This window comes from Pelophylax lessonae, assembly GCF_965119305.1.
Source record: "Pelophylax lessonae genome assembly, chromosome: 9".
Taxonomy (NCBI): Eukaryota; Metazoa; Chordata; class Amphibia; order Anura; family Ranidae; genus Pelophylax; species Pelophylax lessonae.
Window position 1 is genome coordinate 165,032,645 of NC_138776.1, and position 25,869 is coordinate 165,058,513.

General features: G+C 40.8%; 1 protein-coding gene across 1 annotated transcript in view; it reads left to right on the forward strand.

The window, feature by feature from the left end:
• LOC309564285 (microsomal triglyceride transfer protein-like) overlaps positions 1–25,869 on the forward strand; it is a 227,562-nt gene that overhangs the window by 135,719 nt on the left and 65,974 nt on the right. The window contains exons 11-13 of the mRNA XM_082268911.1: positions 16,925–17,137; positions 20,954–21,168; positions 21,414–21,505. Of these exons, the coding sequence (XP_082125037.1) occupies positions 16,925–17,137; positions 20,954–21,168; positions 21,414–21,505 (520 nt within the window). The remainder of the gene's footprint in view (positions 1–16,924; positions 17,138–20,953; positions 21,169–21,413; positions 21,506–25,869) is intronic.

A 25,869-nucleotide genomic window follows, 5' to 3' on the forward strand; every position in this document is an offset into this window, starting at 1 on the left:
GCAGAGTGCCCACAGCATTGTACCCCAATAAATGCAGAGTGCCCACAGCATTGTACCCCAATAAATGCAGAGCGCCACAGCATTGTACCCCAATAAATACAGAGCGCCTCAGCATTGTACCCCAATAAATGCAGAGCGCCACAGAATTGTACCCCAATGAATGCAGAGTGCCACAGAATTGTACCCCAATGATTGCAGAGTGCCACAGCATTGTACCCCAATGATTGCAGAGCGCCACAGCATTGTACCCCAATAAATGCAGAGTGCCACAGCATTGTACCCCAATGATTGCAGAGCGCCCACAGCATTGTACCCCAATAAATGCAGAGTGCCCACAGCATTGTACCCCAATAAATGCAGAGTGCCCACAGCATTGTCCCCCAATAAATGCAGAGTGCCCACAGCATTGTCACCCAATAAATGCAGAGTGCCCACAGCATTGTACCCCAATAAATGCAGAATGCCACAGCAATGTACCCCAATAAATGCAGAGTGCCCACAGCATTGTCCCCCAATCAATGCAGAGTGCAGCGTGCGTGCTCCCTTCAATTTAATGCACTTACCTGGCGGCGGCGGGTTCTTCCCTCCTCGATCCAGTCCGTTTTTTTAAACTTTATTTGTTCGCTGTCATTTTTTTTTTTTCTTTTTTTTTAGGGGTAGGGGGGCGGCGCCCTGGCGCCCGCTATGCACGGGCCGCCACTGGTGTAGGTGCAGTGGTGACCAGTGGAGAAGTGTGTGGTTGAAGTGTTTGTGAGTGGAGAAGTGTGTAGGTGCAGTGGTGACCAGTAGAGAAGTGTGTGGTTGCAGTGTTGGTCAGTGCAGAAGTGTGTGGATGTAGTGGTGACCAGTAGAGAAGTGTGTGGTTGCAGTGTTGGTCAGTGCAGAAGTGTGTGGATGTAGTGGTGACCAGTGGAGAATTGTGTGGTTGAAGTGTTGGTGAGTGAAGAAGTGTGTAGGTGCAGTGGTGACCAGTAGAAAAGTGTGTGGATGCAGTGTTGGTCAGTGGAGAAGTATGTAGGCGCATTGTTGGTCAGGAGAGAAGTGTATAGTTGTAGTGGTGACCAGTAGGGATGATCGAACGGTTCGGGTCCACCATTGGTTCGACCCGAACATTGGGTGTTCGAGGTTCGGCCGAATTTAGAACTTTTTGCCCAAAAAGTTCGGAATTCGGCAACCAGAACCGCCCAAAATGCAATGCTTCAGGAAATGGGCTTTAAAAGCCGTGATTGGACCAGAACCATTAGCAAAATCCAATTGAGGGGGCAGGAGAATGCTAGGAATGTGATTGGAGTGACTAGGGGGTCTCTAGACCAATCATTAGTGAATACGCCCCCCAGTATATAAGATCGCCCCCGCCATATTCCTAGCATTGTTATACTGGACATGGAAGAGAATGGAAGCCGTTCTGTTAATTTTACTTTAAAAGTGTCATTTAGCTATTTTTAGTGTGAGGAAAGGGATATCTAGTGTAGTTAGAGTGCTCCTTTACACTTAAGTTAGCTTCAAAAATTCAGTTTCTGTAGGGAAAGTGTTAAGTGTAAGGGAACCGTAGTGTAGTGTAGGGTTAACTGGCAGTGACTGCTATGGCAGGCTGACAAAACCCTTCCATAGCAGGGTGACCGCTATAGAGAAATGATCATTTCTCTGAGTTGCTTCGGGACACCCATATGGCTTCTCACCAGCCAAGCATTTTTTATGCTGCAGGGGCTGCCACTGCCAGTGCTTTTTTGAGGACATGTTTGATGTCAGACATGACATCTGAACATGTGTATAGGGGGTATATATAGACATATATGTCTGAATATATAACCCTAGACATATATAGGTGTGATAGTAGCAGAAATAAATGCTTGCGCTAATGAAATCATTTACAGGGATATATTTCTGCTACTATCACACCTATATATGTCTAGGGGTATATATTCAGACATATATGTCTATATATACCCCCTATACACATGTTCAGATGTTTTGCCTGCCTCAAAAGAACCCAAAAAAATGCCAAAAAAACGCTAGCATCAAAAAAAAAATGCCCAGGTGTGTTTTTGCTGGCATTTTTTGGGGGGTTTTGGAGGCAGGCAAAACATCTGAACATATGTATAGGGGGTATATATAGACATATATGTCTGAATATATACCCCTAGACATATATAGGTGTGATAGTAGCAGAAATAAATGCTTGCGCTAATGAAATCATTTACAGGAATATATTTCTGCTACTATCACACCTATATATGTCTAGGGGTATATATTCAGACATATATGTCTATATATACCCCCTATACACATGTTCAGATGTTTTGCCTGCCTCAAAAGAACCCAAAAAAATGCCAAAAAAACGCTAGCGTCAAAAAAAAAAAATGCCCAGGTGTGTTTTTGCTGGCATTTTTTGGGGGGTTTTGGAGGCAGGCAAAACATCAGAACTTGTGCACAGTACCACTATACACATGTTCAGATGTTTTTCCTGACTGCAAAGAACCCCAAAAAATGCCTGCTATTAAACCGGGAGAGAAACTAACTACCTGTCATGAAAGAAAGTGTTCTAATACAAACAATCTTTTTTTTTTCTGGTTCTGGACATGCTACAGAGCTGAAACTTCACAGGTACACCTTTTAGACCCCCCAGACACAAAATCACACAAAAAAAGTTCTTAAAAATTTTCATTTTTGATAAAAAAAAGCCAATTATTGAAAAAATTAAAAAAAAAAAAAAAAAAAAGATTTTTTGATTTTTTCTTTGGATTTAGTATCTGGGGGGTCTAAAAGGTGTACCTGTGAAGTTTCAGCTCTGTAGCATGTCCAGAACCAGAAAAAAAAAAGATTGTTTGTATTAGAACACTTTCTTTCAGGACAGGTAGTTAGTTTCTCTCCCGGTTTAATAGCAGGCATTTTTTGGGGTTCTTTGCAGTCAGGAAAAAACATCTGAACTTGTGTATAGTGGTACTGTGCACACGTTCTGGTGTTTTGCCTGCCTCCAAAAACTCCCAAAAAATGCCAGCAAAAACACACCTGGGCATTTTTTTTTTTTTGACGCTAGCGTTTTTTTTTGGCATTTTTTTGGGTTCTTTTGAGGCAGGCAAAACATCTGAACTTGTCTATAGTGGTGTATATACACACATACATATATTTATATACACACCTAGACATATATAGGTGTGATAGTAGCAGAAATATATGCTTGCGCTAATGAAATAATTTACACTAATATATTTCTGCTACTATCACACCTATATATGTCTAGGTGTGTATATAAATATATCTATGTGTGTATATATACCACTATAGACAAGTTCAGATGTTTTGCCTGCCTCAAAAGAACCCAAAAAAATGCCAAAAAAAACGCTAGCGTCAAAAAAAAAAAATGCCCAGGTGTGTTTTTGCTGCCATTTTTGGGGACAGGCAAAACATCTGAACTTGTGCACAGTACCAATAAATCAAAAAATCTCTTTTTTTTTTTTTTTTTTTTTTAACCACTTGCCTACAGTGCACTTTCACCCCCTTCCTGCCCAGACCGATTTTCAGCTTTCAGCGCTCTCACACTTTGACTGAGAATTACTCAGTCATGCAACACTGTACCCATACAAAAATTGTGTCCTTTTTTTCACACAAATAGAGCTTTCTTTTGATGGTATTTGATCAATACTGGGTTTTTTATTTTTTGTGCTATAAATAAAAAAAAACTGAAAATATTGTGAAAAAACGCATTTTTCTTTGTTTCTGTCATAAAATTTTGCAAATTAGTAATTTTTCTTCACAAATTTTGGCCAAAATTTATACTGCTACTTATCTTTGGTAAAAATAACCCAAGTAAGTGTATATTATTTGGTCTTTGTGAAAGTTATAGAGTCCACAAGCTATGGTGCGAATCATTGAAAATTGATCACACTTGATCACACCTGATGTACTGAAGGCCTATCTCATTTCTTGAGACACTAAAAAGTCAGGATAGTACCAATACCCCCCAAATGACCCCTTTTTGGAAAGTAGACATTCCAAGGTATTTAATAAGGGGCATGGTGAGTTTTTTGAAGTTGTAATTTTTTCCCACAATGCTTTGCAAAATGAAGATTTTTTTTTTTTTTTTACAAATTGCCGTATTAACAGGTTATTTCTCTCACACAGCACATGTATACTTGCAACTACACCCCAAAACACATTCTACTACTCCTCCTGAGTATGGAGATACCACATGTGTGAGACTTTTTCACAGCCTGGCCACATACAGAGGCCTAACATCCAAGTAGCAGCGTCCGGCATTCTAGGAGCACAAATTACACATATAATTTCCTGACAACCTATCGCACTTTTGAAGGCCCTGGAGCACCAGGACAATGGAAACCCCCATAAAATTACCCCATTTTGGAAAGCAAACAGCCCAACGTATAATTTTTGAGGCATAATGAGTCTTTTGAATATGTCATTTTTTTTCCACAAGTTTTTGGAAAATGTGGAAAGAAAATGAAAACACATTTTTTTTACACAAAGCTGTCCATTTATGCAATATTTCTAACACATAGCATGTACATAGCAAAAATTGCACCCCAAAATACATTCTGCTATTCCTCCTGAGTATGGCGATACCACATGTGTAACACTTTTTCACAGCCTGGCCACATACATAGGCCTAACATCCAAGTAGCGCTTTACACAAAGTTGTCCATTTATCCACTTTAAGACTGGGCCTATTTTTGACACTTGGTGTTTACAAGCTAAAATCATTTTTTTTTTGCTAGAAAACTACTTAGAACCCCCAAACATTATATATTTTTTTTAGCAGAGACCCTAGAGAATAAAATGGAGATCGTTGCAATATTTTTTCATCACACCATATTTGCGCAGCAGTCTTCCAAATGCGATTTTTTTGAAAAAAAATTCACTTTTTTGAACTAAAACATAAGAAAACAGTAAATTTAGCACAATTTTTTTCCATAATATGAAAGATAATGTTACGCCGAGTAATTAGATACCCAACATGTCATGCTTCAAAATTGTGCATGCTCACAGAATGGCGCCAAACATTGGTACTTAAAAATCCCCATAGGCAACATTTTAAAAATTTCTGCAGGTTACTAGCTTAGAGTTACAGAGGAGGTCTATGGCTCAAATTATTGCTCTCGCTCTAACGATCGCGGCGATACCTCACATGTATGGTTTGAACACCGTTTACATATGTGGGCGGGACTTGCGTATGCGTTTGCTTCTGCGCGCAAGCTAACGGAGGCAGGGCACTTTAATTTTTTTTTTTTTTTTTTTCCTATTTATTTTATTTATTATTTTTTTATTTTTACACAGTTTAAAAAAAAAAAATGTTTTGATCATTTTTATTCCTATTACAAGGAATGTAAACATCCCTTGTAATAGAAATAGGCATGACAGGTCCTCTTTTTTGTGAGATCTGGGGTCAAAAAGACCTCACACCTCACAACTACACTAAAAAAGAAAAAAAAAAAAAAAATTGTTGAAAGAGGAAAAAAAAAAAAAGCAAAAAAAAAAAGCGGCCCTTTAAACCGGTTGCTAGGCAACGTCTTTTGACGTAGCTCCGGTCCTCCAAGACCATAGAGTTGAGTGAGGGCCATCTTGCCCTCACTCGACTTCCTGTCTCTGAGGATCCGGGACCGGATAGTTTTCCCCGCTGCCGGCGGGTCCGGTAAGCTGGGAAAACGTCTGGGACGCGGCAGGAGGGGGGGGGCACCTCTTCCTCTGCACCGTAAGGGTAATTCCGCGGCGAATCCGCCACTGGGACCACCCTTATCTGAAAGCCGACCGCCCGCCGTTTCAAAAATTACCGGGGTTATGGGGGCTATCTGCTGCCATAACTCCAGTATTTAGCTTTTAATGGCCGACGCATATAGTCGTTAGGCGGTCAGTAAGTGATTGCATGTATATGACAAACAGGTGACGATGACTGATGGGGTGACAGGTGACGATGACTGATGGGGTGACAGGTGACAATGACTGATGGGGTGACAGGTGACGATGACTGATGGGGTGACAGGTGACGATGACTGATGGGGTGACAGGTGATGATGATTGATGAGGTGACAGGCGACGATGATTGATGAGGTGACAAGTGACGATGATTGATGGGGTGACAGATGACAATCACTGACGGGGTGACATGTGACGATGATTGATGGGGTGACAAGTGACGATCACTGATGGGGTGTCAAGTGACGATGATTGATAGGGTGACAGATGATGGTGACTGATGGGGTGACAGGTGACGATGTTTGATGGGGTGACGGTGATTGATGGGGTGACAGGTGACGGGCGATGGTCACTGATGGGTGACAGGTGACGGGCGATGGTGCACGGCGGTACTGATGGCAGTCTCTGGTGACCGGTGAACTTTAGGCTATGTTCACATGTGAGCGTAGCGATCATGGGCAGAATCACTGCGATTCTGCCCGTGATCCAGAAATCATTGCAAATGGCGGGACGCCTGTGCGTTGCCCGTGATTTGCAATAGCACCCCAAACGCTGTGCGATGTTGCAGCGATTTCCGCCTGCCGAATCGAGGTAACATCACGCAAACAACGCATGACGCCCCAAAGAAACTCTTGTACCTTTTTTGGGCGTCATGCGATGTTTGCGCGATGTTACCGCGATTCGGCAGGCGGAAATGGCGGCAACATCGCACAGCGTTTGGGGTGCTATTGCAAATCACGGGCAACGCACAGGCGTCCCGCAATTTGCAATGATTTCCAGATCGCGGGCAGAATCGCGGTTATTCTGCCTGCGATCGCTACGCTCACATGTGAACGTAGCCTTATGGGTGTCAATTTCTGGGCACTGATGAGGTGACTGTTGGGTGACAGGGGACATTGGGGGGGGCTGAGGACTGTGTGGGGGGACCTTTATTTGTGTGCTTTTTACTTTTTACAGGGGTACAGAGCAGTAACTCAATGTTTCTAGCTCTTCTCCCCTCACACTGGAAACTGTATGAGGAGAGAAGAGCTAGTAACACTGAGTTACTGCTCTTTGTTTACATTTTGTGATCGGCTGTGAATAGATTCACAGCCGATCACATAGTAAACAGTCACTGTCAGTGACTGTTTACTACTGCCGGTGACAGCTGTGTTCCTACGGAACACAGTGCCACCGACATGACCGCGCTGCGCGCTCCCGATCGCGCATGCGCGGTCATCTCCCGGGCGCCTCCATTGTGATCGGCTGTGTCATTGGAACACAGCCGATCACGTGGGAAACAGCCATGCCTATTGGCTGTTTCCCCCCTGCCGGTGACCGGCTGTGTCCCGGGGACACGCCGACACCGGCAGTGCACGGCGGCGCGCCCGCGATCGCGCGCCTGCCGTGCATTTACTGGGTCACGTCATATGACGTCCGCCCAGGATAATAGCCGCACCGTCCCGCCGTCATATGACGGCGGGCGGGCGGTAAGTGGTTAATTTTTTCAATATTTGGCTTTTTTTTTTATCAAAAAGGACAATTTTTAAGAACTTTTTTTGTGTGATTTGGTGTCTGGGGGGTCTAAAAGGTGTACCTGTGAAGTTTCAGCTCTGTAGCATGTCCAGGACCAGAAAAAAAGATCATATAGGTGTTAAAGTTAAAGGAGGGTCCCGACCCACATCCCTGTTCTACTGAAAAATTATATTTTTTTTCATGGTTCTGGACATGCTACAGAGCTGAAACTTCACATGCACACCTTTTAGACCCCCCAGATACTAAATCCAAAGTCAAAATCAAAAAATCTCTTTTTTTTTTTTTTTTAATTTTTTCAATAATTGGCTTTTTTTATCAAAAATGACAATTTTTAAGAACTTTTTTTGTGTGATTAATAGTTAATGGGGCATGACCCAGAACCCAGGCACTTTTTAGAGGCGTTTATTGGGTTTTAGGGCTTAAAAATTGTGTTTTTTGATTACCGAAGTTCGGGTCCCATTGATTTCAATGGGGTTCTGAAATCCGGGCCGAACTTTCGGGAAGTTCGGGTGTTCTGGTCGAACCGAACTTTTCAAAAGTTCGATCATCCTTAGTGACCAGTGGAGAAGTGTGTGGGTGCAATGTTGGTGAGTGGAGAAGTGTGTGGGTGCAATGTTGGTGAGTGGAGAAGTGTGTAGGTACAGTGGTAACCAGGAGAAAAGTGTGTGGTTGCAGTGTTGGTCAGCGGAGAAGTGTGTGGTTGTAGAGGTGACCAGTAGAAAAGTGTGTGACTGCAGTGTTGTTGAGTGGAGAATTGATTTGTGCCATGTTGGTCAGGAAAAAAAGTGTAAGGTTGTAGTGGTGACCAGTGGAGAAGTGTGCGGGTGCAATGTTGGTAAGAGGAGAAGTGTGTAGGTGCAGTGGTGACCAGTAAAGACATGTGTGTGGTTGAAGTGTTGGTCAGTGGAGAAGTGTGTGGATGTAGAGGTGACCAGTAGAAAAGTGTGTGGCTGCAGTGTTGTTCAGTGGAGAAGTGTGTGGGTGCAATGTTGGTAAGAGGAGAAGTGTTCAGGTGCATTGGTGACCAAAAAGAAATGTGTGGTTGCAGTGTTGGTCAGTGGAGAAGTGTGTGGATGTAGTGGTGACCAGTGGAGAAGTGTATGGCTGTAGTGGTGACCAGCAGAGAAGTGTGTGGTTGCAGTGTTGGTCAGTGGAGAAGTGTATGGATGTAGCGGTGACCAGTAGAGAATTGTGTGGATGCAATCTTGGTGAGTGAAGAATTGTGAAGGTGCAGTGGTGACCAGCAGAGAAGCATGTGGTTACAGTGTTAGTCAGTGAAGAAGTGTGTGGTTGTAGTGGTGACCAGTGGAGAAGTGTGTGGGTGCAATGTTGGTGAGTGGAGAAGTGTGTAGGTACAGTGGTAACCAGTAGAGAAGTGTGTGGTTGCAGTGTTGGTCAGTGGAGAAGTGTGTGGTTGTCGTGTTGGTTAATGGAGAAGTGTGTATGTGCTGTGTGGAGACCAGTAGAGAAGTGTGTGGTTGCAGTGTTGGTCAGTAGAGACGTGTGTGGGTGCAGTGGAGACCAGTAGAGAAGTGTGTGGTTGCAGTGTTGGTCAGTAGAGAAGTGTGTGGGTGCAGTGGAGACCAGTAGAGAAGTGTGTGGTTGCAGTGTTGGTCAGTAGAGAAGTGTGTGGGTGCAGTGGAGACCAGTAGAGAAGTGTGTGGTTGCAGTGTTAGTCAGTAGAGAAGTGTGTGGGTGCAGTGGAGACCAGTAGAGAAGTGTGTGGTTGCAGTGTTAGTCAGTAGAGAAGTGTGTGGGTGCAGCGGAGACCAGTAGAGAAGTGTGTGGTTGCAGTGTTAGTCAGTAGAGAAGTGTGTGGGTGCAGTGGAGACCAGTAGAGAAGTGTGTGGTTGCAGTGTTAGTCAGTAGAGAAGTGTGTGGGTGCAGTGGAGACCAGTAGAGAAGTGTGTGGTTGCAGTGTTGGTCAGTAGAGAAGTGTGTGGATGTAGTGGTGACAAGTAGAGAAGTGTGTGGGTGCAATGTTGGTGAGTGGAGGAGTGTGAAGGTTCAGTGGTGACCAGTGGAGAAGTGTGTGGATGTAGTGTTGAGTGGAGAAGGGTGTGGATGTAGTGTTGAGTGGAGAAGTGTGTGGATGTAGTGTTGAGTGGAGAAGGGTGTGGATGTAGTGTTGAGTGGAGAAGGGTGTGGATGTAGTGTTGAGTGTAGAAGGGTGTGGATGTAATGTTGGTGAATGCAGAAGTGTGAAGATTCAGTGGTGACCAGTGGAGAAGTGTGTGGATGTAGTGTTGAGTGGAGAAGTGTGTGGATGTATTGGTGACCAGTATAGAAGTGTGTGGATGTATTGGTGACCAGTATAGAAGTGTTTGGATGTATTGGTGACCAGTATAGAAGTGTGTGGATGTATTGGTGACCAGTATAGAAGTGTGTGGATGTAGTGTTGAGTTCAGAAGTGTGTGGATGTAGTGTTGAGTTCAGAAGTGTGTGGATGTAGTGTTGAGTTCAGAAGGGTGTGGATGTAGTGTTGAGTGGAGAAGTGTGTGGATGTAGTGTTGAGTGGAGAAGTGTGTGGATGTAGTGTTGAGTTCAGAAGTGTGTGGATGTATTGGTGACAAGTGGAGAAGGGTGTGGATGTAGTGTTGAGTGGAGAAGTGTGTGGATGTATTGGTGACCAGTGGAGAAGGGTGTGGATGTAGTGTTGAGTGGAGAAGTGTGTGGATGTAGTGTTGAGTGGAGAAGTGTGTAGATGTAGTGTTGAGTTCAGAAGTGTGTGGATGTAGTGTTGAGTGGAGAAGTGTGTGGATGTATTGGTGACCAGTGGAGAAGGGTGTGGATGTAGTGTTGAGTGGAGAAGTGTGTGGATGTATTGGTGACCAGTGGAGAAGGGTGTGGATGTAGTGTTGAGTGGAGAAGTGTGTGGATGTAGTGTTGAGTGGAGAAGTGTGTGGATGTAGTGTTGAGTGGAGAAGTGTGTGGATGTAGTGTTGAGTGGAGAAGTGTGTGGATGTAGTGTTGAGTGGAGAAGTGTGTGGATGTATTGGTGACCAGTGGAGAAGGGTGTGGATGTAGCGTTGAGTGGAGAAGGGTGTGGATGTAGTGTTGAGTGGAGAAGTGTGTGGATGTAGTGTTGAGTGGAGAAGTGTGTGGATGTAGTGTTGCGTTCAGAAGTGTGTGGATGTATTGGTGACCAGTGGAGAAGGGTGTGGATGTATTGGTGACCAGTATAGAAGTGTGTGGATGTATTGGTGACCAGTGGAGAAGTGTGTGGATGTATTGGTGACCAGTGGAGAAGGGTGTGGATGTAGTGTTGAGTGGAGAAGGGTGTGGATGTAGTGTTGAGTTCAGAAGTGTGTGGATGTAGTGTTGAGTGGAGAAGTGTGTGGATGTATTGGTGACCAGTATAGAAGTGTGTGGTTTTAGTGGTGGTAAAGTACTTGCGGTTTTGATTGAAAGGTGTGTGATTCTTGCTTGCAGGTCTTGATTTTAGGACAAAAATATTTTTAGGATAGGATACGCATACATGTCTGCAGCATAACTGTTGATACCATGACTACAGTAGTGGTTTTAGAGTTAAATGTGTACATCTATTTCTTGGCACACGCTCACATTAACTCCGAACATAAAACTTTGCACAAGTGTATTAAAAACTGACAGTAATCTTATGAAATGGCTCGCAGCCAGTTTATAGTAGATCAAAATATACTTTACAGTTCATTAAAGTCTTGCTTTAAGGCACATTCCAATCACAACTGAAAATTAAACCTTGAAATGCTTACAGGGAGCACAGACTGACTGATCAGTATTTTACTTCATCATCCACCAGGCCATCCCACTTTGTACTGGCAGTAGTCTGGTGATTTTAGAACATTCATTTATGATGCAGAAGAAGAATTTCCAAGTACACCTATTGCAGGCTCTTTACTGCCTTTTGCATACAAAACTTCTGGTGTAAAAAAAAGCCTGTAAGTAGGATTCAAATATATCTTGAAGGTTTGTATGTGTTTGGTGATGTAGGCAACAAGCACAGAGGAATTTGCAAGCTCCAGGAAGTGTGAGATGCTCTTAGGATTCTGCTTTCACAAAGCTCAAATGAAGGAAAATGGAATAAACGATGTGGACCAATTCAGCCAGGGCCACCATCGGGGGGGGGGGGGGGGGACAGCCCATAGACTTGTAGGGGGCCTCGGCATCCCGACTTTGCAGCATTTGATGAATACAATTTTCATGATGTGATTTCACATCTTGCCTTGCATTACTGTTTAAAGTATTTAATTTTTCAACATTTGCACCAAAGAAATAGACTAACCATTGGGGTTTTCCTGTGCTAAAAGGCCACATTCTCCTGCATGACAGGTTTAACACCCCCCTTTGCGCAATAACACAAGAGAGTCTAACCCACTCACATACAGTATCTCACAAAAGTGAGTACACCCCTCACATTTTTGTAAATATTTTATTACATTTTGTATGTGACAACACTGAAGAAATGACACTTTGCTACAATGTAAAGTAATGAGTGTACAGCTTGTATAACAGTGTCAATTTGCTGTCCCCTCAAAATAACTCAACACACAGCCATTAACCACTTCTGGACCGAACCCTTTTCTGACACATGTTGTTTACAAGTTAACCTCCTTAGTGGTATTCTCGAGTGTGGCATGGGGTTAATTTTCAGTACCAAAAGTGGTAACCCCAAGCCACACTCGGGTTTACCCCAGAATCTTTCTCACCTTCCCTGCGATCCCCTGCCGCGATCCCCCGCCGCCCTCCCGCCGTACTCACTCTCTCCCCGCTCTATGCTCGGCAGATGCCGGCACTTGCCTTCCGGTTCCCTTCCCTGCGAGCGTTGTGATGCAGGGGGGTGGAACCGACGGCAAATTCAAAAATATAAATACACTAAATGACATTATACAAAGCTGTGATCGTAACGGATTACACTGTATCATGCCATTTCACCGCAGGATTTCACCTGGTGACTTTTCCAGTGCCCTGTCTGTGATTTTCCAGTGCTTTGTGCCTGGAAAATTGAGAAGGACCATGGCATCCAAAAAGCGTTCTTTTTGCGCAAAAGAACTTTTAGAGGAACTGGAAAACAGCGACAGCGAAACGGAGTTACTTGAAGAACTGAGCGATAGCGATTCGTGGGAAAATTCGTCATCAGGTACGGAAAGTGACGACAGCGACGATTCTGATGTCTCTTTATGGCACATAGCTTGTGGAATTTGGGAAGTATATCAAATGATTCTTCAGAATTTCCAACGGAGTGATGTGCCAGAAAGAGATATCAGAATTGTCGCTGTCGTCACTTTACATACTTGATGACAAATTTTCCCGCGAATCGCTATCGCTCAGTTCTTTAAGTAACTTCGTTTTGCTGTCCCTGTTTTCCAGTTTGTCTAAAAGCGCTTTTGCGCAAAAAGAATGCTTTTTGGATGCCATGGCCGTTCCCTATTTTCCAGGCACAAAGAACTGGAAAAGCACAGGCAGGGCACTGGAAAAGTCACCAGGTGAAATTCTGTGGTGAAATGGCATGATACAGGGTAATCCGTTAGGATCACAGCTTTGTATCATGTCATTTGGTTTATTTACATTTTTGAAATTGCTGCCAGTTCCACCCGTCCCCTGCATCTCAACGCTCACAGGGAAGGTAACCGGAAGACAGATGCCGGCATTGGCCGAGCACACAGCAGGAGGATGGCTGGAGGACGGCGGGGTATCGCAGGAGAAGGTGAGTTTTAACATACAAAACAACAGATTTCCATGCAAAACAATGTACCACTTTTAGCACGGAAATTCTGACATAATCAGACCGCCAGGGAGGTTAGAATCTGTATTTTTAGCTAGAAAATGACTTTTTTTTTTTTTTTTTTTAGCAAAGACTCTGGAGAATAAAATGGCAGTCGTTGCAATATTTTTTGTCTTGCGGTATTTGCGCAGTGGTCTTTCAAAAGCCATTTTTTTTAGAAAAAATACATTTCACTGCATTTAAAAAAACTAAACAGTAGAGTTAGCCCATTTTTTCTCTGTATATTGTGAAAGATTATTGTCACACTGAGTAAATAGATACCTAACATGTTACGGTTTAAAATTGCGCAAACCCACGGAATGGCGACAAACTACTGTCAATAAAAATATCCATAGGTGACGCTTTAAAGATTTTAACGATTACCAGTTTAGAGTTACATTGTAGCTCTTTTTTAGAATTATTGCTCTCGCTCTGGCAATTGCAGTAATACCTACATGTGTGGTTTGAACAGCGCTTTCATTTGCGGGAGCGACTTCTGTTTGCGTTTTTCTTTCGTGCGCGAGCTCACGTGACGGGGGCGCTTTAAACATTTTCTTTTTTTTCAGATTTATTTTATTACATTTTTTAATTAATGCACAGTTAAAAAAAAAAAAAAAAAAAATTCGGATCACTTTTATTGCTGTCACAAGCAATGTAAACATCCCTTGTGACAGTAATAGGTAGTGACAGGTACTCTTTATGGAGGGATCGGGGGTCTAAAAGACCCCAGACCCCTCCACTGCACTTCAATGTATTCAAAATGTCAAAATCTGCATTTTTGAATACTGTCACTTTTTTAAATTTGGCGCCTTTAGCCGCCGAGAAACCCGGACGTGACGCCATCACGCCTCTTCTGGGTTACTACATTGGAGAACAGTAAATAATAAGGTACAGCGCCAAAATAGCAAATTCTGAGAAACACAGATTGTAGGTTTTGCAAAGTCCGAATAATCATGTGAGACCAGTTGCTGAGATGCAGAAAGGAATGCAGAAAAGTCTGACACCATAGACAGGAACACAATCCTGATGGTCACCACGTGCACAAATTAGGTATTGCTCTTACCAGAACTGTAGACCCCCTGTTAAGGAAGGTCAGCCAAGCCAGAAACGTAGAAATAACCACCAGGATAGGTCCACTCAGAATCCTGCACCAGATCCACCAGTAAACTTCATCAAACATATGGTATCCTCAAAGATTAAATAGCCTTGGATAGTGGATGGTGTAGTCCCTCCAAAACACAAATGAGGCTCCAATGATGAAGTATATATATACATTTATTGAAAGGTAAAAACAGGGAATAAAACTCACATGGCATCAAATGAAAACAGCATGTAATCCCAGTTGTAGTCGCCGCGGCTGGAGTCTGACGAAGACGAAACGCGTCAGACACGCCAGCCCTCATGCAGACACGCCTCCAGCCGCGGCGACTACAACTGGGATTACATGCTGTTTTCATTTGATGCCATGTGAGTTTTATTCCCTGTTTTTACCTTTCAATAAATGAATATATATACTTCACCATTGGAGCCTCATTTGTTTTTTGGAGGGACTACACCATCCACTATCCAAGGCTATTTAATCTTTGAGGATACCATATGTTTGATGAAGTTTACTGGTGGATCTGGTGCAGGATTCTGAGTGGACCTATTCTGGTGGTTATTTCTACGTTTCTGGCTTGGCTGACCTTCCTTAACAGGGGGTCTACAGTTCTGGTAAGAGCAATACCTCATTTGTGCACGTGGTGACCGTCAGGATTGTGTTCCTGTCTATGGTGTCGGACTTTTCTGCATTCCTTTCTGCATCTCAGCAACTGATCTCACATGATTATTCGGACTTTGCAAAACCTACAAACTGTGTTTTTCAGTATTTGCTATTTTGACGCTGTACCTTATTATTTACTGTTCTTTGGTCTGATATCACCTTTGTACTGGCAGCCTAAACTATTTATTTGTGTATTGTAGCGCAGCTATCTTTCTTCTTCTTTTTTACTACATCGGAGACCCGATCAAAGCCGAATCCGGCTTTGATCGGGACTCCAACCAGCCGGCTGATGTGTCGGCTGGTTGCTCAGGTCTCCCATCCCATCGGGCAGAGCCGTGAAGGGCGGCGGGGGGGTCATCCCCTCCCGCGCTCTAGGGTAACAGCTGAGCGGCTCTTAAGCCGAATTGGCCATTTCCACCTGAAAGCCAACCGCCGACTCTAAAAAATGGTACAACGATGATGCCTCTAGTTGCAGGCATCACCCCAGTACAACCTCTCCCCGAGCCAACGTAGACCTACGTCAGTTTGCGGGAAGTGGGTAATGTCTAAACTGCTGGTGAGTAATATGTGTAAGAGTGTAAGAGTGTAATAAGTGAGTAGACTCTTAAATGAAAATGTCCAAATTGGTCCCAATGTGTCAGTATTTTGTGTGGCCACCATTATTTTCCAGCACTGCCTTAACCCTCTTGGGCATTGAGTTCACCAGAGCTTCACAGGTTGCCACTGAAGTCCTCTTCCACTCCTCCATTATGACATCACAGAGCTGGTGGATGTTAGAGACCTTGCGCTCCTCCACTTTCTGTTTGAGGATGCCTCACAGATGCTCAATAGAGTTTAGGACTGGAGATATGCTTGGCCAGTTCATCACCTTTACCCTCAGATTCTTTAGCAAGGCAGTGGTCGTCTTGGAGGTGTGTTTGGGGTCGTTATCATGTTGGAATACTGCCCTGATGAAGTCACGTTGCTGCACCATTAAAGGAGTCTGATTAGGTGAACTCCATGCACTTTTTATTGGTTAATTGCTTGTAGCATTATCAGAATATATGACTTGACTTACTGTGTATGTGAGCGTGTGGCGTCTGGTGCACCATGTGGTTCTTTGTTTGTAAAAAAAAAAAAACGTTTTAATTGGTGATAGTGGGAAGGTTTTGGCCTTGTATTTTTTATATGCTGGATTCCAAATATTTTGTATTCACAATAAAATGTGTTAATTTTTGCTACATTGTCTGTAGTTTATAATCAATTTCATTGTAACCATTCCCCAGTGGCTCATCAGGTATGGTCCTTTAGGCTACTACACTTGTTTGCCTATTTTTGTTATGTATGCTGTTTTGTTGCTATAAGAGCCCCACTCTTTACCTTACGTTGTTTGTTGTTTATAAGAGTGAGTGGGTAAGTTACTAGAGAACATTGACCACATTCCTATTGATTATTATTCCCATTTCCTCTTTTATTTTTTTTTCTAGTTTTCCACTAACTACCTGCCTAATCTCCATTGGCCTACACTATACATAGCTGCCTTATGTAGTGTGGGGCGTGGACTTAGCCCCTGAGTCAGGATTGGCCAAAGGCACTCTTCGTTTGGCCATTCGTGGCTCTCATAGTATATTGTGTTGTGATTGGCCAAAGCTTACAGGTCAGGTGCATGCTTTTGCCAATCATCAGCCATCAATGCACTGCAAGAGGGCAGTCCATTATGGAGCGCTCATCGGCAGGCAAACTTCCCGCTGGGCGCCCAATTTGTTAGTGTGTTCATCGAACACAGGAACAGCTGTTGTTCGAGTCAAACTTACGTTCGACTCGAAACACCCCTAATTATGTATTTTGCAGGTGAGCAAAATGCTTCCAATGGTTCAGCAGACATCAATTAATACATGACACTAGTTATAACTCTGCTACACTTTGTCCAAAAAAGTTGGAGTTTGGCATTTGATAAACAACTTGATAAATCTGTTTCTGTTTTTTTTTTTTTGCAGGATGTTGAACTAGCAAAGGCCACGCTTTTTGAAGGGTTGAATAATGCAGAGGATGAGGATGAGATGAAAATATATCTTCTATCTTTGAAGAATGCTCAGCTGCTTGAAAGCATCCCTACTCTACTTCAATATGCAGAGGAGCACACAGGGGTGGTGTGCAGTACAGCCTTGTCTGCTCTGCAGGCCTTCCCACCATACTTTTTATCTGATCAGGTACTGAAGCCTCAAAACAGACAAATTCATCAATGACTTGACTGCTTTCTTCCCTGCATTATACAGTATGTTTCTTGTGCATTCACATCACTCTACACCTACAGGAAAAACATAATAGTTATCTCTGTTAAATGCCTGCTGGTATTAGACATTGTCTCTAAGAGCAACTACTAGCTAAATACCCTCATTGCTGTTTTTATATTGTAAAAACCTTGTCATAATTCATTTGTTGTATACTGAAAATCCCCGCACTGACATAATCTATTTAGCAAAATGTAAATCAATTTTCCCAGTACACTTTTTTTTGTTTCTTTAAGCCCTTCAGCAGCTACCATGTTGGCTGCCCATAGCTTATTTTTTATTTATTTTTTACTTTAGACTTTAAAAATTGCCAGGAACATGATAATAATAAGAATAATGAGCATATGTGAGGATGTACTTAATTCCAAGTGAGGTGAAGGGTCTATACTGATAATACATTTACATTCTTAGCTGTAATTATACCTAGAGTAACACGTTCTTAGGCTGTGAAAATACATAATAATTTGTGAGATTCTCTTTAAAAAAATAATAATAATTTGTGAGCTTCACTGTGTGACCTTTTTTATTGCAGTATCCATATTTTCAGGGTAATCTGTTCTTCTGGATAAACCAAATTCCTTATATTTGGCAACCAAATACCATGTCTGTCTTTCTGATACATAATGCAGGTGCTTTCAAACTCACACACCATTGTTGATGTTAGGGAAAATCAAAAATTGGGGCGTTTTAATTTTATATTTACATCGTAGAATAGGTATAATCGGAAGTCAGTTGCAGCAAACAATTTCATTTTGTTTAGCTTAAAGCCTAACTGTTATAAAAAAAAAAAAACCTAACCTTTGGATATGGCAGAAGGGCATGTAGAGTAAAATACATTATAGAAAAAAGGCAGCATGTCAAGAAAAGGGCTCCTTAAAAAAATCGGTTAGATATGAGCATTTTTGGCGCGTTTTTATTCCCTTAGAAATTGATGGAAACCCGCCATTTGCACATTTTTGTGCGTTTTGTTGCACGTTTTTGCACAACTTTCTGCTCAAATAGAAAAAATGTAAGAAATGAAATAGTAATATTATATGAATAAATACATGTTAAATAAATACACAAATAAATAAACATCATCATAAATAAATCAAATAAATTAATAATATGTAATAATACATAAATAAATGATAATTAATCCCAAACCCAATAATTATAATTATTTATTTATTTTGTGCTAAGAATAGGGTGTTTAGTTATTTATAATTATTTTTTTTAAGGTTGAGGTTAGGGGTTAAATATTTATTTATTATTACTTAGTATTAATTTAGCCCTTGTTCACATTGAACACGGCTTTGAAATCGCATGACTTCATCTTAAATTGCACAATTTCAAAGCCACATTTCAGTGCGACTCCGGGTGCGACTTGAAAGACATCTGTTGCGACTTCATGTACAGTTGTCTATTGAAGTCACACCCAGAGACTGACCTGGATCAGGATTCTGTTTTTCAGCAACCTGACCCCTTGTTCCGTGCATCTTGAATGGGGTACCATTTATAACCTGATGCCATAACACACAGGACAATAATTGCATCTTTAGTGCAAACAGAGCCCGTCTGAGCCCAGATTGTGGAGGCCATATGTGAATGCAATTCTAGAGGAAAAAGAGAGAGGGAGGGTGCCACCTCTAAGTGTAGTTTATTTGTAATTGGGTAAACACTTGTATAAATATGTACTCACTGAGTGACATGAAAAGACTTACATATCAAAGACATGTGCCAAGGATGTCCTCCCTTGGATGGATCGTCTGCTGAAAGAAGAAGAAACCAATAACAGTCTGAAGGGTTTGGCAGGGCTGCAACCTGGCCAAACAGAGTGAAGCAAGGAAGCGGCTGGGAAGAGTAAAGGAAGCTCTCGGTCTCCTCTGTCTGTGGCAGACAGAGCAATGCAGGGAAGCATCTGGATCTCTATGGCAGCCAATGACTTTACATGCAAAAATCTGTAATGCTTCACAATTTTGCATGTCATTCTTGCATTGAGTGCTTGCTTTGGAAGCACATATAGTAATATTGGAACGATGCAGAGAAGATTTGCATGGCCCCTGCGCAAAGACTACATGCAAATTAGCTTATAGGAATACCTAAGTTCCTAATACAGAGAGGTGCACCAATTGTACTAAGTGTATGTTCACTCATTTACCACACATCTGTTACAAATGGGGCTATATAGGACTTAACTTCATTTTTGTGCCTTTATATAGTCATTATTTAATGTGAAATTTATGAATTAATTTATGTGATTTCGGTTCTACTCTTGCATCCCAGATAGAGGACGTCCACATTGATCCCCCATTACTAAAACAGGATCTCCAGACCTGCGTTATAAAACTACAACAGCAGATGGTCATATCAGAACTATTACTATACTATACTAGTACTATGCCAGCAGATCGTCAGATCAGTTCTACTGATTACAGATGCTTAGGTCACTAAGAGTACACTGAGAGATTGTCAACTAAAACTGAATGATCTGGAAAACTAGTGTTTCTAAGTGTCCCAGTTAGAAGATTTCACCATACCTTTTCAATAATCATTTCATAATTGCAGTGCCAGAAGTGAGACTCCATTTACAAACTACCATAAGAACTAATGAACTGTAAGCATGTAACATACAAACATGACGTGAACCTAAATATCCAGAAAAAAAGATCTGATAGGCCTTAAAAATACAAATATAAAACAAAGGGGTAAAAATGATAGACAGTGAGGATTTATATATAAAATCAATCCACAGTGACACCTGTTTCCATTTACCAGGAGTATAAACTTGAAACATAGAAGACAATCTCTCTGAAAAATGATCTCCTCGTGTGGATCCTGTCACCAAATAAGAGGAATGCGCACTTACCAGAGGCTGAACCCCCGTCACCGAGCTTACATCCGTTTTAGAATGGTAGCATCCATAATAATGGCAGACAACTGGTTGAATCATCTCATGGGACTCCACTGGCCTGTGTACAATAACACAGAATTTCCACAACCTGATCTCCCAATCTCTCACGGCATAAGAAATGGATTCTCCCACAATGCAAAAATATTATATAAAGAAAGGGTTTATTAAAAAAAAAACCATAAAAACAACATATAAAATCCAGTTGTCTGAACTCTCTGCTGCCTTCACCCTAAGGAAGCAGCGTGTGACACCGGCGCATTCAGCTCTTCCCAACGCGTTTCGTACCGACATCATCAAGGGCTACATACACTGACAGTTACACGTTTTAAAAAAAATGTCCTGACCTATGCTCCTCCTCTCAATAATCAGCATCTCTAAGAAGTGTAATTTTTGAATATTGGGGACATCATTACATATGCAACAATATATACATTAAAAAAATCAAATATAAACACCATGTGCAAATAATGCTTATATATACTGCTATATGTGCAATGATATATCAAATCATGTGTAGATAATATTAATATATAATGCTATAGTATACACCATATAAACTATAATGAACTTAGTAAGGTTCTTACTAGTACAAATGTTGAAAGCACAATTACACTCTTTACTGATTATAGGTAGCACAACATATTTTTTAAGGTCTAGAGGGACACCAAATAAGCACTGAAGGGCCACCTACGCCCCCCTGGATACCAGTTAAACACCACGTCAGTCAGTTTTCTTTATCTATAAATGCATAAATAATATGTGGGCTGTGCATTGTGAAGGACATTCATTTCTATATAGAACATAATGTTTACAAGCAAGAAATAATTCATGTTTTATTTTAGGAGGTGAAGGACACCATGAAGAGTATCCTCCATCAAACACACCAACTTCATGATAAAAAGAGCCGGCTTATGGCAGCAGAGACTCTTTTGTTAGCAGATTGCACTTTGGAGGACCTTAAAAATATTTCAGCGGGCTTACAACTGATGGACATTGAATCTTCCAAATTACTGATATCCAAGCTGCATCACAGGCTGAACCTCTACCACCCATTAAAGTAATGGTTTTCTTTTACAATGGAATATGCTTTGGAATGGAAGAATATTTATGAAGAAATGTTTAATAGAAAAATGGAAATTTATCTGGAGCTAAGCATATTTGCGATCTAAAAATAAATTTCTCATTATATAAATCCATTTTAAAAATAAGAAATTTGAGCTTTACAGCACATTTTCTCTACTTTTAAGGCTTATGTATATAGAAACTCGCTTGACGTACAATGTTTCTGTTTTTGTCATCCAGGAACTCCAGCAAGAACTATAGTCTATTTCACCATAATTATTGGTATTTGTCACAAGCTGGAAGATCTGTTGTGTTTTCTGGATTATTGACTGGTAAGTTCATGAATGTATGATGATCCAAAATTCTGTTGTGGGTTATAACAGCCAGGTGACTAGTGAGATTAGTACAGAAATTTCTAAATGTTATATTTACAACATTATTTGTGAGCTTTTGCTGGCACCTGCAAAAAAGGTATTGTCCACCAATATTTAGGCACAGATCAGCAGTGTGTGCCTAAATGTGCCTGAAAATGTTTTATATTTCTGCAGGAACAAGATATGTTGGACTTCTATGTCTGCCCACCTGCCAAAGCCATTGCTGAATAATTTGACTCTCCCTGTTTATTTTACTAATTATTTAATGACAGGAGCTAATGGGCCATACACACTTTAAGATTTTCTGAAGACTTTTTCCTTCAGATTTACCTTTTCTATGAAGTGCAAGGGACTGCCAGATTGCATACAAATTGAAAGTGTTTAGGTTTGACCTCATATCATCTGGTTTTGGTAAGTCTAAAGGAAAAAATCTTATAGTGTGTATGGCCCATTAGGAACTTCATGGTGGTGGTGGTGGTGGAAGAATGGGTGGGGGTGTCAGAAGTGGGAATCCCAGTATGAAGATCATTCTGAAGCCTACTCGGAGTATCAGTTTTGAGTTGTCTTTCCTGGTAACTTGAGTCATGCCTATGTTAAGGCAAATTACAACTGTCAATTTTAAAATTTTGGATTGTCATGTTATGTTCTCTTTAAATAGACTTACCACAGGGAAATTGATTATTTCTGCCACTTTTCTAACTTAGCATTTAATGAATTAAAGGGAGATCTACGTTTTTTTTTAATTATAATTCAGTAACTTAATATTGTAAATTAAATAGACTAATGAACGTTCCCATTTAAACATTTACGTGATATAGGATGGTCAGTGACAGGGAAGATGTATGGTCAATGTGCCTTAGTGTGAGCTTCTTTTATCCTTTTCTTTAGTGGTTTCTGTGTATTAAGCCATCATGTGCACAGAGAACTAATTATATTTGTGAATGCCTTGTCTATTTCCTGTCCTCCTCCTCTGTCTGTGAAACCAAGCACAGAATTGAGAGCTCAGTCAAGTTACTGAATGCTGAAATAGAAAGCAAAGACAGGTAGAAGCAGAGCTTTAACATCTATGTGCACCATTCCTAAATATAAGCACTGGAATGGGCAATATGAGTAATGTCTGAAGATTAGATGACGTGCTTGTTTGAAACTCTTGTTGGCAGAATAGTCATTGGTAATTGTTTTTTTTTTTTTTTTCTTGTTTTTTTAAATTCATTATGAGATAAATCAGGAAATTAATTATATAAATCAGCAGGTGTATGTTGGGGTACCAATAAAATTCCAAAAATTAGCACAATTGATCTAAACATTGCCTAATAATGCAGAAGCTATCAATCTGGATCAAGTTTTAGGAACATTAAGTGACAGATAATTAGCAATAGATGCAGCATGCAACGCAAGAAATTTATTAAGAATATTGCTGAAAAGAACACTGACTTGTCATAGTCTTATGATGACATGCAGCAACTGTCTCCAATCCTAGTGCAATACCAATAGCTTGTTAGAAATTAACGCAAAGTTAACCCTTAAAATATGAAGCTTTTTCTCTGTGTGACAAAAAGGTAAATTTGTTAAAGCTGATATTTGGGGAAACAAAAGCAACAACTGTTCAGGCAACTTCTTATAAGAAGGTCAGCAATGGCAGCACGCAAGCAATTATACTTACCCAATCAGCTGCTCCCGCAGGCCTCTCTGTGTTGTAAGCCCAGTCCCTGCAGTCTCTTCTTCCCCATGACATGAAGGCCAATGCCCATAGCACTTCTTTGGGCATGAGGACGCCAAGAGGCAGTCCACCGATGAGCATAGGGGAGAAGAGAAGAGCGCGGGCGGTGTGATGAGGATTGGGTAACTAAAAGTGCTTTACAGCCCCTAGACCTAAATCAGTATTTAACACTTGCACTGTAGAAGGCAACCCTACTACAAAGGATCATTTTTGTACTCCCCAGAGATAGGGTTAAGGAAAATCTGTAGAGAGAAAAATGGTTGTTGTCATTGCTGACCTTCTTATAAGAATACTAGTTGCCTGAATAGTTGTCTTTGTCTTAAAGAGTGTGTCCACTTTAGAAGACACAATTGATAAAATCCCACTAGATTTTTGTTGTGTTTTCCCGTTCACGCAGCAGGTGCAAAAAAAATGTAAAAAAAAACAAGGTTTGTTGAACAATGTTAGAGCGAAGCCTGGAACACTATTGTTTTTTTTTTCATTAACCGCTTCCATACAGAGCAGTTAGACCCCCTTCCTGCCCAGACCAATTTTCAGCTTTCAGCACTCTCACACTTTGAATGACAATTGCTCAGTCATGCTACACTGTAACCAAACAAAATTTTTATCATTTTTTTCACACAAATAGAGCTTTCTTTTGGTGGTATTTGATCACAACTGGGGTTTTTTTTTTTCCGTGATATAAGCAAAAAAAGAGCAAAAATTTTGCAAAAAAAACACTTTTTTTTAGTTTCTATTATAAAATTTTGCAAAAAATTAATTTTTCTTCATACATTTGGGCCAAAATTTATACTGCTACATATCTCTGGTAAAATTAACCCAAATTAGTGTATATTATTTAGTCTGTGTGAAAGTTATTGAGTCTAGAAGCTATGGTACCAATTACTGAAAATTGATCACACCAGATGTACTGATGGCCTATCTCCTTTCTTGAGGCCCTGAAATGTCAGGACAGTACAAATACCCCCCAAATGACCCTTTTTTGTAAAGTAGACAGTCCAAGGTATTTAGTAAGAGTCATGGTGAGTTTTTTGAAGTTATAATTTTTTCCCACAATTCTTGGGAAAATTAAGAAAACATTTTTTTTTCTTTTTTTTTCCCAAAACGTTGTCAATTTATAAGCTATTTCTAACACATAGCATGTACACAGCAAAAATGACACCCCAAAATTCATTCTGCTACTCCTTCTGAGTATGGTGATACCACATGTGTGAGACTTTTACACAGCCTGGCCACAAAAAGAGACTCCACGTCCAAGTAGCACCATAAGGCGTTTTAGGAGCATAAATACACATAAAACTTTCTTACTACCTATCACACTTTTCAAGGCCCTAGAGCACCAATACAATGGAAAAGTCCACAAAATGACCCCATTTTGGAAAGCAAACACTCCAACGTATATTCTATGAGGCATTATGGGTCCTTTGAACATGTCATTTTTTTCCACAAGTTTTTGGAAAATGTGGGAAAAAAATAAAAACTTTTTTTTTACACAAAGTTGTAAATTTATAGAATATTCCTAACACATAGCATGTACATAGCAAAAATGACACCCCAAAATACATTCTGCCACTCCTCCTGAGTATGGCAATACCACATGTGTGAGACTTTTTCACAGTCTAGCCATATAGAGGGGCCTAAACATCCAAGGAGCATCATCATGCATCCTAGCCACTTGCCTAGGCCTATTTTTGACATTTGGTGTTTACAAGCTAAAATCAGTTGTTTTTGCTAGAAAACTACTTAGAACCCCAAAACATTATATATATTTTTTTAGCAGAGACCCTAGAGAATAAAATGGAGATTATTGCAATATTTTTTATCACACCGTATTTGCGCAGCGGTCTTCCAAACGCAATTTTTTGGGAAAAAAAATCACTTTTTTTAATTAAAAAATAAGAAAACAGTAAAGTTAGCCCAATTGTTTTCCATAATGTGAAAGATAATGTTACGCCGAGTAAATAGATACCCAACATGTCATGCTTCAAAATTGCGCACGCTCACAGAATGGTGACAAACTTTGGTACTTAAAAATCCCCATAGGCGACATTTTAAAAATTTCTACAGGTTGCTATCTTAGAGTTACAGAGGAGGTCTCGGGCTCAAATTATTGCTCTTGCTCTAACGATCGCGACGATACCTCACATGTGTAGTTTGAACACTGTTTACATATGTGGGCGGGGTTTCCGTATGCGTTCGCTTCTGAGCGCGAGCTCGCGGGGACAGGGCGCTTTAATTTTTTTTTTTTTTTTTTTTTACTATTTATTTTATTTATTATTTTTTATTTTTACACTGTTTTTTTAAAAAAAAAAAAAATGATCATTTTTATTTCTATTACAAGAAATGTAAACATTACTTGTAATAGAAAAAGGCACGACAGGACCTCTTTTTTGTGAGATCTGGGGTCAAAAAGTCCTCAGATCTCACAAGTACACTAAAAGATAGAAAAAATAAAAAAAAAAAATAAAAAAAAAATTAAATAAAATGAAAAAAAAAAAGGGACCTTTAAACTGGTTGCTAGGCAATGACGTTTGCCGTAGCTCCGGTCCTCCAAGACCATAGAGTCAAGTGAGGGCAAGCTTGCCCTCACTCGACATCCTGT